General features: G+C 42.9%; 1 protein-coding gene across 2 annotated transcripts in view; it reads left to right on the top strand.

The window, feature by feature from the left end:
- Nucleotides 1-247: 247 nt before the first annotated feature.
- Nucleotides 248-16,938, top strand: part of pcdh19 (protocadherin 19) — a gene marked incomplete at its 5' end in the record, with an annotated part of 50,274 nt that continues 33,583 nt past the window's right edge. Inside the window, 2 exons of one of the 2 annotated variants that reach the window (XM_084549489.1) lie at nt 248-2,394; nt 4,965-5,310. In XM_084549489.1, coding sequence (XP_084405615.1) covers nt 248-2,394; nt 4,965-5,310 — 2,493 coding nt within the window. The remainder of the gene's footprint in view (nt 2,395-4,964; nt 5,311-16,938) is intronic. The other variant, XM_084549490.1, reaches the window with a different exon arrangement.

Genomic DNA, 16,938 nt, shown 5'->3' with positions numbered 1-16,938 from the left:
TCATCTGCTGCAGTAAACCGGAGGATGTGCTCTGCCCGAGAAGAGTAAAATAAGGACTTGTTAGAATTCTAGCATTCACGCCATGATATAATTTGCGTACACAAGAGATATTCATCACCAAAACACTTTTTTCGGGACATTTTAATGAGATGTTTCATTTGCATATTTTTTACAGTTTTCTCTGACGTGCGTCTTTGTGCGTAATTATTAGGGTCTTTATTAGGCACAGAAAAACTCAACAGGTACAATGCACACCAAGGAGATGGAATTAATACAATTAACTGCTGTGTTTCTTATATTTTGGGTCGGGACTGAGGCGGTTATCAACCTAAAGTATGGAATAAACGAGGAGATGAAGCCCGGGTCAGTGATTGGAAACGTGACAAAGGACGCACTAAAGCAAGGATTTCAGATTGCACCGCAGCCCCCGTACTTGAGGGTTATTTCCAATTCCGAACCACGATGGGTGGAACTCAGTCCAGCCGGAATCCTTACAACCCAGATGAAAATAGACCGGGATGTAGTTTGCCGACAAAACCCGAAGTGCATTATTTCCCTAGAAGTGATGTCAAACTCTATGGAGATCTGTGTCATCAAAGTTGAAATTGAGGATTTGAACGATAACGCACCAAGATTCCCAACGAGCCATATTGACATTGAGATTTCAGAGAATGCCTCCCCTGGTACCAGGTTTCCCCTAGAGGGGGCAAGCGATCCGGACTCGGGGATCTTTGGAGTGCAATCATATTCCATCACCCCAAATGAGCTTTTCGGACTAGAAATTAAGACGAGAGGGGATGGGTCCAAAATTGCTGAGCTTGTTGTGCAAAAATCGTTAGACAGGGAGACACAGTCCCACTATTCATATGAAATCAGCGCAGAAGATGGAGGAGACCCTCCAAAGATAGGCGCGGTCCAGCTAAATATCAAGGTAATTGATTCCAATGACAACAACCCGGTTTTTGACGAGCCGGTGTACACAGTTAATGTGATGGAGAATTCCCCCATCAATACATTAGTCATAGACCTGAATGCAACGGATCCCGACGAAGGCACTAACGGAGAGGTTGTATACTCCTTCAACAGTTACGTCACCGAGAAAACGAGGGATGCTTTCAAAATTGACCCCAGATCAGGGATCATCACCGTCAATGGTGTTTTGGATTATGAAACAACGCAAATATACGAGATCGACGTCCAGGCTAAAGATTTAGGTCCCAACTCTATCCCAGCTCACTGCAAAGTCACAGTGAATGTGATGGATACGAACGACAACCCACCGATCATCAGTTTACTCTCACTGAACACAGAGATGGTGGAAGTTAGTGAGAACGCACAGCGTGGATATGTCATTGCGCTGGTGAGGGTGTCAGATAAGGATTCTGGGGCAAACGGCAAAGTGCAGTGCAGGTTGCAGGGAAATGTTCCGTTCAGGCTGCAAGAATATGAGAGCTTCTCCACTATACTTGTTGATGGCAGGCTGGACAGAGAGCAAAAGGACACATACAACCTGACCATCCAAGCGGAGGACAGTGGCATCCCTCCTTTACGCGCCACAAAATCTTTGGTAGTGAAAGTCACAGATGAAAATGACAACCCTCCCCACTTTCTTAAGCCACACTACCAAGAGATGGTGATGGAAAACAACCTCCCTGGTTCGTGTCTGCTAGCAGTATCAGCAGAAGACCCAGACCTGGGGATGAATGGCACAGTTTCATACTCCATAGTCCCTGGTGAGATTAAGCACATGGATGTAAACACATATGTCAGCATCAACCCATCAGGCCGCATTTACTCCATGAGATCATTCGACCATGAGTACACCAGGACATTTGATTTCAAAGTTTTGGCCAGAGACAACGGTAATCCCTCCTTATCAAGTAACGCTACGGTGCGTATAGTGGTGTTGGATGTCAACGACAACACACCTGTTATGACAAACCCTCCCTTGGTTAATGGCACAGCGGAGGTTTCCATCCCACGAAACGCTGGGGTGGGTTACATGGTGACCCAGGTGAAAGCTGATGATTATGATGAGGGGGAGAACGGGCGGCTGACCTACACCATCTCAGAGGGGGACAGGGCTTTCTTTGAAATCGACCAGGTGAACGGAGAGGTGCGCTCCACCAGGATGTTTGGAGAAAACGCCAAATCCACCTACGAGATCACGGTAGTGGCGAGGGACCACGGAAAACCCTCCCTGTCCGCCTCGGCCTACATCGTGGTGTACCTCTCACCAGACCTGAACGCGCAGGAGCCTATTGGACCTGTCAACCTGTCTCTCATCTTCATCATCGCCCTGGGCTCTATTGCAGCTATCCTGTTTATCACCATGATTTTTGTGGCGGTCAAGTGCAAGAGGGATAACAAGGAGATCCGGACATACAACTGCAGGTACTGACTAAATCCCGTGCGTGTGTGTGAGAGAGAGAAAGAGAGAGAGAGAGACCGTGCGTGTGGCGCGCCTGAAACTGCCAGTTGCCAGTGCATTGCTTTTGTCGTGCGGCATGTTGAGGCCCTGATGTGAGGACTGCAGACCCCCCCCCCCCCCCCCACCACCCCCACCCCACAGCTGAAACCGAGTTAGACCTAAATAAACCAGAACGCTTTAAATCAGACACATTCTGCTGAGGCCCACTGTTCCGTGTTAGGGAAACGTGATTGATGGATTCAATTCTTCCATTGTAACCAATTGACTCATAAATACGACGGTTCAACTGTCATGTTCAATTTGCGGGTGTGTTGCCGGACAATTAACGTCCCACTGGCTCAATATCAGTCCCAGACATTTATTATTTAACGTCCACCGTGGCTGATTGGCTCTTATCAGCTTTAATCTAGTGTCATTATGCTCAGTCTTCTAGGATCATTCCGTTTCCCCTCTGGTTTCGTCTACACCAGGGTATATCAGGGTATAGCAACTACCATGCAGTAAAAGAAAAGTAACAATTAAAAACGCAGTACAGATGTCCTGTAAGAAAAAAAAACAAAAAAAAAAAACACATATCAGAGTCATTAACTTAATACAGTTTCATGGAAAGGAGCCGATTATTATTTTCCCCGTCCTTGCATATTGGATATTCTGTTTTGTTCATCAATCTGAGCATCAGTTCTGGCTTTGATTTCCCTGTGCCACATTACCACTATAAATTTACATATAGATTGGATTTGAGAATTTAACCTGAAGCTATAATCATATTTTGCTCCAAACGTAATTTTTGTTGATTTGGAGTTAACGTCATTTTTCAAGCATTAGTGGTCACACACACAAAAAAAAAAAATAAATAAATAAAAAATAAAAGATGTAAAACTCCCTCAGTATTGATTGGACTCAGTATTGATTGGCAATTATGTTTTTTATCCTCGTGTCAATTGGGTTTGAAATAATCAGAAGTGGTTTTCGACATTTCGTTAGTCGCAGAGATTAGAGATATTCATTCTGTGTCTGTTTAACACCTGTAATAGGTTTGAGGAAAATCATATAACAAATCATTACTAGTTTACTGTCAAGAGTGACCCTGCCTTTAGATTGTTGACAAGAGGAAGTGATATCTCCTGTCCATAAATACTTTGTAAACGGGAATGGAAATGCAGGGACATCAGTGTGCTCGCATCGAGAACAAAAAGTTTGTCATATTTTCTATGTCAGTTTGTTCAGAGAAGATACACCAATAGGCAACAACAAATTCTAAATTCAAAACTGCTCCCAGTACTTTGCTCTCCTAGTGTGAGCCACTCTCCCTGCTGGGTGCTTTAATCAGCACTGATGTGCTCTGCTTCTCAGTCGCCACCTCGAATATGAGGAGCAGTTATCTCCAATTTACTGCTTGTCCTCTGTCAGTCTGTCTGACTCTGAAGATTTCCCTTCCTAGATTTCAATTTGGGCACAAAGTAGAGAGACAACATGTTAAAATGATAAATGAAAAAGGGATGGAGCCATGGGTGCTGCCCATTTTCATTCCTCTGAATCAAGGGAGAAAAGAATGGAGGTGGGAGCTGTTTTCAAGATGCAATCTAAAAGAGAGATGAAAAAGACGAACTACAATGGTGCTTCTTCTTAGCCAGTGTGATTTTAGAAGCGACAGAAGATTAGTACGGCATTTTAGTGAGGAAGAAAGGTTGGTGGGCCTAGAACAGCAGAGGCATTTCATGGAAGACAAGAGACAGGACCAGAGGCGTTCCAGATTTTGTAATTTCATGGGTAGCTATAGTTGTGTTGTGGGCTAAATGTGGGAAATAAACCATATGCTCTATGCCATAATGTTAAAAATGACCTCTCCCAGACTTTAAAGTAATGCAGATGGCTAAAAAACAACACAAATTTAATAGAATATGTCTTGCAAGGTTTGTAGTCATCACTGTAGAGTACTTAGCATCTGTTCTCCTGTGGAAAACTGCAAGGCTCTGCGAAGAAAGGATATTTCCCCCAGTCTGAGGAGCCTTTGATAAAACATGGCTGTGTTGCTCATTTGGTCTTATTAAAGTCAAAATACTCAGTTCAAGTTTGCAGCAGCCACTGAGAGCAGCTAAATGAATTTGAATCTGCAGTTCTCCTGCACTCGGTATTGCTACTGGGCTCGCTTGATAATGAAAGAAAAATGGAATTAGTGTGGGCTGTGTGCTTTGAATATGATTGCATATACCGGTAGTGCTGCTCAGTATCAATGTGTTCTTTTTGCTTTGCTTCTGTGGTTTTGGCATGTTTGCATATTGTCTGCCTGTTTGTGATTGTGTGAAGTTGATTGTTGAGCATGCAAATGCAGACAAACATGGAATGACAGCTCTATTGCAAGCTGGGATTGGGAAGTCACTTAGGTGTGCTGTTCCATCTCTGGACAGGGGCAATGAGCCCTTTGTCTGGATCCCATGGTCGAACAGCGCCCTGGCTGGCATGGCGGGCAAGCTTTTTGACCGTGTGGACGGGGGAGGGGAAGGCAGAACACTGCTTTATTGAGTCTGTTCAGTTTCTTCTACTTGCGCAGGGTGGCGGAGTACTCATATGGCAACCAGAAGAAGTCCAGCAAGAAGAAGAAGCTGAGCAAGAACGACATCCGCTTGGTGCCACGAGACGTTGAGGAGACAGACAAGATGAATGTGGTGAGTTGCTCGTCTCTCACCTCCTCGCTCAACTACTTCGACTACCACCAGCAGAGCCTGCCGCTGGGCTGCAGGCGCTCCGAGAGCACCTTCCTCAACGTGGAGAACCAGAACTCACGCAATGCAGCTCCCAACCACGGCTATCAGCACCCGTTCACAGGGCAGGGCCACCAGCAGCCAGACCTCATCATCAACGGCATGCCACTGCCAGAGGTGAGATACAATCCACTGTGCTCTGTCCTTGATCTTTGGCTGGGCTGCTTTGGCTGTTATGTTTAGAATAAAGGGGGTGTTATTGATTTTCAAATTGATTCCCATGATTAAATGTTTTAGTAGCAGTGAAGTAACGGTTACGTTTGTAGATTCACTTTTTCATTAATCGTAATCAATAGGTCTCCCTGATCAAACTAAATCTTAAGAAAGCAATATAGAGACTCCATGCACCACATTTCAACACATCTCAAGGTCTAGTGATATTTATCATTCTATTGTACTGAAGGATAAAGTGTCAGTGAAATGTCTGTCTGTTATTGATGGAGAAAGCTGAGCTATTTGAAATGGCAATATGTCAGTCAATCTGAGTGGAATCCTTCAAGGCATTTCAAGGTGCCGAGCCACTGAAGCTGACCTGTGATGAGAGCTCTTTGCCAAGAAGAATATGGCAAAGTGGATTTTTTGGCCTCTCTTACTCCACTTGTTTTCTTTCTTTCCTTTTCTTTTTTTTTTATTTGTGCATGCTGAGCTGTTACAAAAAAAAAGAACAGGAGTTTGTGCACCCGGCAGATGTATTGACCAGGCTAATCAGCTCAACCACACATCATTACAGGTGCTAGCAGAAAGAATAATTATTGCTTAAATCTGTATGTTGTCCATTTGACTGCAGTGTTGCCGCATGGCCGCTCTGCACAGCCAGCCATTGAATCTCCCTGACGTGCCATGCATGGCTCCAGCCGAGCAGCAAAAGTCTGACCTGAAAGACAATTCAAGCTGACAGGTGTATGCCGACCAGCTGATCTTTAGTTTATAGATTTTTGTATGTATGAACTCCTCTATTGGATTCTTTTGGCAACCTCCCTCTTTCTCTTCATGACCCACTTCTCCTTGATCCCATGGGAGGAAGGGACGTGTGCGTGTGTGTGTCAGAGAAAAGATGTGCGTCCGTGTGTGTTTATATGCGAATGTTTATCATGCTCATTCATATATACCGCAGCAAATAAGATCCAGCTTTACACGCTTGTAATTGATGAGTCCAATCTCTGTTTGACATTCCTGAAGCATGAAACACAGGATGGATATTGATATATTGACTGGATGATCCAGGGAGATCCAGGCACCAATGGATCCTGAGGGGTCAATGAGACCTACTTACAGGCATGCTGATTTACTGAGTCTGTCTGAGCCGGTTCCGGGTGAGTGTGTGTGTGAATAACGCAAGTGCAAATAATGGGAAATGTTGCGGGAGGGAGGGGGCTGTCCTGTGGTGTTATCCGGTCAGTGGAGGGAGAGGTGGGGGATACAGCAGGTACATGCAGTGACCCGTATGCTGTGACTGTGTTTGCTGGTAGGTAGTGCCACGCAGGTCTTTTCCACCGTTTCTCAGCCAAAGAAAGAGGTGGATGTGTCATTTTAACTCGCGCCATGAAACTCCCCGGCAGCGTCCTCTCTCTTTGGCTGAACCATTCAATAAAAGCGCATTTGCCGCAAGATTAAGACACCCTTTATTTGTATTCAGCTAATGAAAAAGTGGAAACGGAGACGAACAATGCAGATTTTAATGAATCTTTATGCAAAGCTTGGAGTTGTCTTGATAAAGCAGTGTGAGGGCAGATCGAGAACGAGCGAGCGAGGATGAATCTCGAGCCTTAGTGCCAGGTGTCCGAGCCCCGACCATGTTTTCTCATTTTGTTTGAGGCGGCAGATTGGCTTGATAGGATGCCGGGGCTGTTTAGCATGCAGCCTCCCTCTCTCCCTTTCTTGCACTTGATGTTGACAAACATCTCTTTGACCCGGCCTTCGCACATTTTCTGAGAAAAAGAGGGAGTGTGTGTGAGATCGAAAAAGTAAGGAAGAGTGGCGGCAAGAGCATGCCCTAACCTCAGGCAGAGTAACCCAGCACTGCAACAGTTGTTATTGCCCCCGCCAACCACCCCCATTGTGACATTTGCAAGCGACAGGAGGCATACAGTATGTACAAATGTTGCTCTTAAATAAAAAATGTTTTTGGTGTAATTGCAATGCCGTTTATAGCACAAACAAACAGCGGTGAAATGACTGATAATTGCTTTGTTACAATGAGCAAGATTGGGCTTGAAACCACTTGACTCCACAAGTCCTCCACCCTTATCCTATCAACTGGCTAGGACACATGAGTGGCTGCTCTGTTGTGATTATCAAGGCTGCTCTGTCCCCCCCAAAAAATTTTTTTCATCCTGAGGGCAACCTCATAATTATCTATGATTCATTAGTCCTCTGCAGAAGAGCTTTTAGTTTGTACACCAAGGCGCAGTCACGTCTCTGCGTTTGTTTATTTTCCATACGTGTAGTTTAAAATCATCGTAGCCATCAGAGCGTGGCCACATTTGGTCGGCTAATGGAGGGAAACAGGATATGGGCATGTGTCTATTTGTAATTTATGTTTTTGATGGATGCCAAATTCTCCACTATTGTTAGTTTATGCGGGGCAGTGAGCATCCTGCTTGTGTCAGAGAGCTGGAGTTGAGCTTTTCCTGCTTCAGACAAAGCACACTGGCATGCACACGCACGCACACACACCCACACACACAGCAGACTTGGCCAAGATAATAGTGACAAGTCTCCCCAATGGCCTCATGCCTGCGATTGCATTGTGTATATTGCATTGTCCCTTGTGAGAATGTGTACCAGTATATACCTCCCCGAACATCACTGTCCATTGTTTTGAAAAGCATCAGCTGTAAGATGTTTGTTAGACCTGCCTGTGGTAGCACTAATATGAACGCTCACAAGAGAATAGAGCTGTCTTCCATGGCTTAATTATAGTGAATCACTTGGTGGGGGAGACAATTATACAGTAAAGGAATGGCCTTTGGCTAGAATGTGTTTTTGAATTTGTAATGCGTACTAAGGCTTCTCACACCTGTGCTTCCAGATAATGAGCACAGCAGGAAAATGAGTTATCTCACTTTATCGATTAGCCTTTTTCAGGTAAGGGAATGATGGTTTTTCTTTTAGACGGGTGGTAAATTAATCAGAAAAAGGGATAAAAGAATTAGAAAAAGGTGATTGGACATTGCCCTACATGGTGTAAAATGTTTTGTAATCAGTAGGGAGTCCGTTCAGAGGTTTAGTTAAACGATAATCGAAGCAATCATCCTCCAGATGCTCACCACAGTCCTTTTTTTTTTTTATAAGTGCGCCACTCTTACATAAGTCTTTGTGATATTGTATTGTATTGTATGCCTCAGTGTCAGGTCCAAATTGTGATAAAAACACAAGTGCGCCTTTTGTGTGAGTTTGTTCAGCTCTCCCGGTCAATAAAAGGATGCTAAATAAGAAAATGATAATTCAAAGCAAACAACTGACAAGGGATCTTGCTGCACCAGCCTTGCTGTTTTTCCCCGTTAGTGAGGAAGCCGTTTGGATATTGATGCAGGAAAGACAACAGGGAGTGGTTCCGCCGAGGCTGCACATCCCTCGCTATCACTTCACATCAGGGCAATATGCATGGGAGCATTCAAACGTGTCATATTGAGCATGCAAAGTAGATGTCATGCTGTCAGTGCATACTACACAACTGTTGAAACTGCCAATCTGCACCCACACACGTACTTACGAATGCTCACGCACATACACAGTCTTTCTTATGGAGTGTCACATTTATTTGAAATATGGGCTGTGACATTATCATATCTCATCATTATGGACGACTCCGAAAACTCACAGTAGCAGAAATGAGAGGCGTAATCCAACGTGTTCAATAATCAAACATTGTTGTGTTTCTGCATTTAAAGTGCTCTTTTAGGGCTGTAGAGATATTATCAGCTCTCTGCTTCAGATGTGGTTGGCTCTAAATGTGGCAAAGATGTCCACGGTAGTTTCTGTCATTTTAGTGTAGGATCTTACGGGAGAGCCTACGACCGTTTTTCCTCTGCATTCCTCCCTCAGCAGTGCCTCAGTATTAGTATAAAAAATACACTGGCATAGCGGAGGACGGACTTTCATTTGCAGTTTCTCTTTGCCGACTGTGTTTGGCAAAACCGTTTAGGTTTATTTGTTTGTTGTCTTGAACAAGCTGTGATTGACAGAAAGCAGTGGACATCACTGGGTGAAAGTGTAAGAACAACATGGAGAGCAGAGAAGCAGAAACTGGAAGTAAAATCCTTGTCTGGTCTTGGCTCCCATGTTGTGGCTGAATGCGTGCATTGCTGCAGCTGGAGACAGTTGGAAGCCCTTCAAAATGTAAAAGTGCCCGGTATTAGTTTTGCAGCATCTCACCCTTGGCTTAGTACTTCTTTGGCTCCTGAAAGTGAATAGAATGAATGGGCCTGACATTTTCATTAAGTAAACTGAAAATATCATGAGTCATTGTTTCTGTATTTACAACGGGGTGGAGATTAACTTTTGAGATTTAGATCAATTGTTTTTAAAAAGAAGTTTAAAAAATCATTTGTGCAGGGTTAATGACAAAAGGCTAGAGAGCAATTAGCCAGTTCCTTGAAGTCGCTGATGATACAGAAGCACTTCAGCTGCAAACAGTTTGTCAGAGACCAATCATAGTGTGAAGACGCAATTGCATGTGTACGGCTTTTGTGAAATAAGCGAAAGGGATGCATACTGCAACTCCTTGATCTTTAAAGGCAGTGCTTTTTATTTATTTTCCCTGCAACTGAAGATTGGGAGGAATATTTTGCATTCTTTAAAGTCTCCTCTTTTCAAGGCGTTTTGAAAAAGAATTGTTTCATCTCCAAAAGCTACAGACGCACACTGATTGAGTGGCAGATAAACCTGTTAATTATTTAGAGGGGTTATTTGTAAGGCAGACACTTCAGAAATGCACTGCTTTTCAAGTGTCATTGTTTGTAAGGTGGAATAAAGCTGTGTCTGTCAGAAATAAATTAACAGTGTGACAGTGATGGACTCGGCGCCCTCTCGTAACCTCCCTCGGCTGGCTCCTCCCAACATGTTTAACACACAGGAGTGGCAGAGCTGTGGGTGATTGAGCAACATTACTCAACAAGATGGTTTTCAGTTCATGTACAACCGGCGTTAGTTTTACACTCGGTTGGGTTTTTATAGCCTTGACCCTAACCCGCAACACCCCATCACTGCATGTCATTCTTGATGTTGCAGACGTACAGTGAAATGACATAACAACCGCAGGCAGCCAGTCAGAGGAATCCAGGCCTGCCGGGTTACAATCCACCCGTTGGGATCGGAGCATCCAGCCAAAAGAGCTTAACGGTCCAAACACATGAGTGACAATGGTTGATATACACATGTTACTGTACTGTATTTGTCCTTAACCACATGCGATTTGTATGGATTATACAGAGGGAGAAATACTGTAGAAAAATGGCAAGGCCTAGAAAATCAAGGAGAGAACCGAGTGGGAGAGAAGAGGGGAGAGAGATCTATTTATAGAATGTCAATGATTTTCCTCAACCTGTACTGCTGCTGCCTGAAACATGTTATTTTTCTCTGTAAAGTGAAGTGTTAGGATGAGGAAGAGATTTTATTGCACAAATCATATTAACCTCTACAGAAAGCAATCATGTCACGTTTCTGTTCCTTGTACGAGATGCTCTTTTTCCCTGGTAAAAACAGTTGTTAGGATTATTTTACACAGATCTTGCAGATGTGAGGAATGGTGCTAACAAAGGATAGTGGTTTGACTCGAAGTGCAGAGTCAAACCACTATCCTCAAAATCCTGTCTGAAAATCGTTATATCAGTGCTACCGCAGATCAACCAGACTAAAATCAACATAATTAGACGCACAAACACACAATTACAGCAAACTAAAAAAAGTTAAATCATATGTATATAATCAACTTAATCATTCCTCAACCCTTTGAACAATTCTCGTTGGTTTAAGATAACGGCACTGAAAAGGAACGTACTCTGTAAACTACTTTAAAAGCTCCACCGCATGGAAAGAATTAGCTTTCTTGTAAAAACAGCGAAGATGTTTGTGGATCCAAAAATTGCTACAGCAATAGACGTCCAACAATTTATGTTCTAAGATTTTTACTGGACGCGTATCTAAATGCGAAAAGGGGTATAATGGCATTGTGCTTGTAGGTTGATGGGTCCACCTGTAATTGAGAAAGGGCTAAATGGAGTGAAGGAAATGGACATAGTGATGATGTTTATCGCTGGGGAAGGGGACATCATTACGCACCTTGTTAAGCCCTGCAAGCAATGCTGCACGGACGTAATTACCCATTTAAATGAGTTTCCTGCAGCGCTCCTTCTTTAATTTATACATTTTGTTTTCTTTCATGAAAATCCTTCACTCAAGTCGCAAAGCTCTGGAACATGTAGTGTGAAAATGTAGCATGGGTTTGTTGAGACATTTTTGACGTGATCACATATGCAGCAGTTCACACATTTTAAGGCTTGAGTTTCAAACTTCTTTTCAGTGTGAAACAAGAGTAAGTGGAGATTTAAGGAAAAGAAAATAAATGCAGATTTTGCTGCATGTGGTGGAAACGCCTGTATTTACATTAATATAGGATAGAAAAGGTCAGCTTACACATGCAGAAACACAAACCCCAAGACTTGTTATGGCCAGCAATCAAATCTGTTTGCAGTGGAGGCTCACAATACTTATTCTGCGGCATTCAGTATGTGTCAAGAGGAATGAGTCCACCTCCGTCCCTGTGGCTTAGGAATATTAAAACAGAAGCATTTCTCCAATGTGTATAGACATGCCCTGTAAAAACAAACAAAAAAAAAACATTGACACTCCTTGAATATATTTGTTCCTCCGTACAAATAAGAATAACAAAAGACTTGCCACCCATTTTGGGTATTTTTTATTATTATTTTTTTATATTTCTTTTTGCGATCTGTTATGGAACAACAAAACCAAAAAAAAAAAAGTAATTAAAATTCTCATGTAACGGCCGTGCCAAAAACTAATTTCATCCAAATTGTGTTGAGAGAAAAGGTATTAATTAAAAATCTTGAATGTCATTTTTCTGACTTTTTCTTAGTTGAACTGCAGGTTGCAGTTAAACTCAAGTGTTGAGTTGGTAGCACATTGTTAAAAGAGTTCCCAGGGCTTTCTCCTGAGTGCTGATGCTCTGCTTTTTGAATGACAGGGAAATGGGGGAGGGATCCTGTGAAACATAACAATACTCCCGGCAAACGGAAACTTTTCCAAGCAGCTCTGACACCAGGGAAGAATGACCTTTACGAGTGTCCTGTTTTTTGCCTTAAACAAAGAGGGAGCAGGACGATGTTAGTTAGCATTTCCCCCATCAGATTAAATGTCAACTTCTGCATGCATAATTGTGGAATGGAAAAGAGGAAGACGTGAAGTGAACCAATTTGCTGGCGGATAGAGGAATCCAGAGCTTGGTTGTTCACTGCATTGCAGATATTGTCACAGTGTCTTTACTTTTGTTAGATTTGGATGTATATTTTTGGATTGCACCTGGCTTTGGCGTAATTGCAACATCGGGTCAAACTTAATTCTGCTGGAAACAACACAATCATCAATGTCTAAAAAAAAGAAAAAGAATTTAAAGAGAAGACAAAAGAGAAAAAAAAGTTATTATTCACACAGAATGCTGCATTATGCCTTTGTCCTGTTCACTCCAGTCTTGGATCAGCCTTTTCTGTTTCTCCCTACCTTTTATTTTAATTCAGCAAATTCATAGTGTGCTTTTGTTTCTAGACAGAAACCTGGATTTGCATTAGGGAGCGCATGTATGGGATGTTTGATGAGCAGGGAGGCTGTTGGCAGGCGAGCCACTATAGCGGCAATATCAGCCGCCTCAGAGGCATGCAGCAGTATGGCTAGAGGAGCAGCAGGGCAGCGTAATTGTGCATTGTTCATCCACAGAACAGAGGCAGAGCATGTAATGAGCTGTAGCATTTTCACCCAGCCAGCTTAATGGGCTATGACCAAGTATAGGTCTCTCAGAGCCCTCGCGTTCCCTCTGCCCTGTGTGGCCAGTGTCTTGGGCCCCCTCTTTTCTTTTCTCCCATTCGGCCATTCTTCTCTGCCCGATCAGCGTCAGCCATTCCTTCACCCCTGTTATCCCCCTCCTTTATCTCTGCCCCCTAACCCATTGTCCCCCTGTCTGAGGAGACGGTGGGACCCCTAATGTGTTCAGTGTGTGGCTCCTTTTTTCATTCATGATGTCTGCAAACGTCTAAGCAGTAAGTCTGATTCAGCCTGACATAAATCAGAATGGCTCATTGATGGAGCTCTGAATGAAGTGTGATTACATTAAAAACCCAAACACTGAATACAAATAAAAGTTCAGGAGGAGAAATTGCTGAGGTTAGTTGTAGGGGATTTGTTGTTAGAACTCGGCTCATTTTTCTATCAAAGGCTATTTTGCATTTTGATTATCTAGTTTTCCTGAAAGCAATTCAGGTAGGCCTGTTTCACTCAGGTTTGTTTTCCTGTGCCCAAGCATATTATTTACACCCATATCTGGTTTCCAGGGAGGCGGGAAACCATTTCTTTGCTTGAGTGATACCGGGTCAAGTTGGAAAGACAAGAATGCGTGCTTGGGAACCGATTAGATATCTACTCTGGTCTGAGCACAGAAGATGAAAACACTACTAATGAAGATAGTTATTATTGCCTTGCAAGGGAATTGATAATGACTTCACCCCCATCTTTGCGCTCTCTTATGGCATCGGAAAACAATATTCGGGGTTCAGTCATCTGGCTGTGGAGCACAATGGGGAATGAGATTTGACTTTCCCCTCACGTTCACAATTTGACATACCCCAGCACAGGCAGCCAAGTTAATGAATGAAAAGCGCTCGGCCTTTGTCAGATTGCTCCGAGTGCAGTACGTATCCCAGTAACCTCCTTAGTTCAAGATTAGCTGTTCCATGTTCAGTCTTAAGGGGAGCTAGTGAGTAAGGGAGTCTGCATGTCTGTACTTGTTACCTTAATCTTGTTAAGACTCAAGTGCGTCAACATAATATACGTAGGTACATGCAAACAAAGGAACAACAACAATGCACGCAAGGGGAAGAATTCTTTCAGCTTCGCAAAATGGTCAAACATTCTGCTGAAAAGAAACCGTTGTAAGCTTGTTCTGAAAATTTTAATTGTTTTTCTTATTGCTTGAGAGTTTCTCTGATACCTTGTCATGCAAGTTTCTTGGCCAAGGAGAATTTTTATTTTTTTTTGTATACATTGAACAAACAAGATATCATGAATTAATTAGTGAGATTTATCTGTGCTGGCACACAGATTTTGTTACCAAGTCTTTTGGATTCTGCCAGTTTCCAGTCATTGTAATGAGTTTAGATAACCAGTTGTATTATATTGAATATACTGCTAGGTGAGTGGTATCAATAGTCACCCAAATGTCAAACTTTTCCTTGAATTTATTATCTTTTAAATGTGGATTCCTGTGAGTAAACTATATGTTCCATGAAAAGACAGTCCAGTCTTGGCTTTGTTACACTCTCAGTCCAAGGCCAAAATGTTATAGGACAGCAGACAAAATACCAAGTGTGCTGGGGGAGGACAGACATAGGAGTAGTGTTCTGACTTTTCATTTGTTCGCTACCAAGTAATGATTATTTTAGCCTCTAAGCCCCAGATTTGGCCTTGTTTTGCCGTGGGAAGCTGCATCAACGGGGACAGAGCAGCCTTGCCCTGGCTGAGAAGCTTGTCTGTGGCTAAGCCGGTTGGCAACGAGAGTCAGGTACAAAGTATGGACGACATTTTGAGTGTCGTGACAGGAGGTCAGCTGGGAAGCGAAGGGGGACAAAACAGCAGAATATTCAGTTTAGGTGGGTCTGGTTGTGCTGCTGTTTTGCCTTCGTTTGTTCATCTGATGGCTGAGCGAGAAAAAATTCTAATTATAGAGCATCATCGTTTGCCCTGTTTGTAGCGCTGGTAACAAGCCAGTTGCCAGCTTGCATGAGCAACTGCAGAAAGCTGACTTTTGGTTTAATTTGGGAGGACTAGCTATAATCCAGACTAAATCCCTCAAAGCTGAAGCCTCCCCCCTCCTCCCACCACTGTTGGATTACGGGAGTGTCTTTAAAAGGATAAGGACCTGCTTATCACTGCTTCCCTCAACACTTGTTTGGGGCTTCAGATGTGGGGGAGGACGGTTTGTCGTCACCCAATGTGGCCAGTGTGGATATGAGTCATAGAGATTAGGCATCTGACAACTGAGATCAATGATAATCACAATTTACGGGTTTTAAACCCCCGCAGTCACAAAGACATATGGATCTTAGCGTATGCCTCAGCTCCCGCCCGAGTGAATTTCATCAGTAAGTAGAATCTAACTGGAAAAAAAGGCATCTAAATTAGTTGTCTGACACTTCATGAGTGAAGTTCTTGTTGCCTTTAATCACTTTCACACGTACATTTATTAACTGCTTGACACATTGGCTTCAGCTTTTGTTCGGAAAAAAATTAAAAATAAATGTAAGGCTACTCGAGTATCAAAAAAAACCATCTAAGCATATGTCAAGATTAAAAGACTGTGGAAATGTTCCTATATTTAACAGTTGTTCCACATTTACTATTAAATTAAAAATATTTTCTTGTAGACAGCTTTTCTTAAAAAAAACAAAACAGACATCCCGGTTTCTAGCACGACTGGTGCCGAGATCCGTTCCACTGATATTAACCACTCAAATACTGGTGCATCCACATACTGATGGGTGTTGCATGCTTTTCTCAAATTATTTTGATTTAAAGTATGTTTGTGTCTAGCTTTGACACCACTATGAGGCTGCCAGGCAACCCAGCAGAGACTCGAGACAGTCTCTGCTCCGGTCTAAGTCCAGCACCTTTCAACTCTTATTCACTGCGCTTTTGTACAAGCTAAACCACTGTGATAACATGTTAATTAATCAGCAATTGATTTGTTTTGGAGGTGCACGTAGGTGATCGTCTTCATTCAGCCAACTTTTCAGATGTTTCCTGCCTTAATGCTAAGTGGACTGGTTCAAGCTTTACACTTAGCGTAGTAAATGTTGTATTGATTTACAAATGTATTTTATTTTCCAGAATGTGGAACAATTAGCTAAATGCTGTACAGACATGAACAAAAATTATGAGCTATTTAGTTGCTAGAAAATGCACTCTAAAGTCTTTGGTCATTTATTTTAATAAAGGAGCAAAAGCACGCAAAACACGTCTGTTAATCAGCTAAAGTACAGTTCAGGTGACAGATAGAAGTGGCTGAAATGTCCATCCCCGCTGATTTAGTTTGTATCTCTCAGTGCTAAAGAAGTGTTGTTTGGAATGGTGGGAGTACATGGGGTGTCCGTGTTGCTGCAGGGAATAGAGACCAATCTAGCACAAATGAGCATATGTGTTGTTTGAGATGCTATATTTGAGTGTGAGGCTGTTACTTATCTCATCGGGGTGTGATGGTGACGAGGTGAGGGAGCGGATTGAATTCCTGGTGGATCCGGGCTGTGAACCCTGAGCTCTCAGCTTAGGAGCAATCTGGGAGTTGCAGAGAGAGCCGAGCCACATGGGGGGAGCATAGAAATAGAAGTACCTTAGTGTGAGTACTTGTTTACTTCTGTGTCAACATTTTTGACTCAGCTCATTAACCTGTAGACTTGAGTGGATCTGAATATCTGTCTCTGCCTCTGTCGCTCTCCCTTTCTCTTTAACAATTAATAACTA

Source organism: Chelon labrosus (assembly GCF_963514085.1).
Source record: "Chelon labrosus genome assembly, chromosome: 8".
Classification (NCBI taxonomy): Eukaryota; Metazoa; Chordata; class Actinopteri; order Mugiliformes; family Mugilidae; genus Chelon; species Chelon labrosus.
The sequence above is the reverse complement of the archived record's forward strand: the minus strand, read 5'-3'. Positions and strand labels throughout refer to the sequence as shown.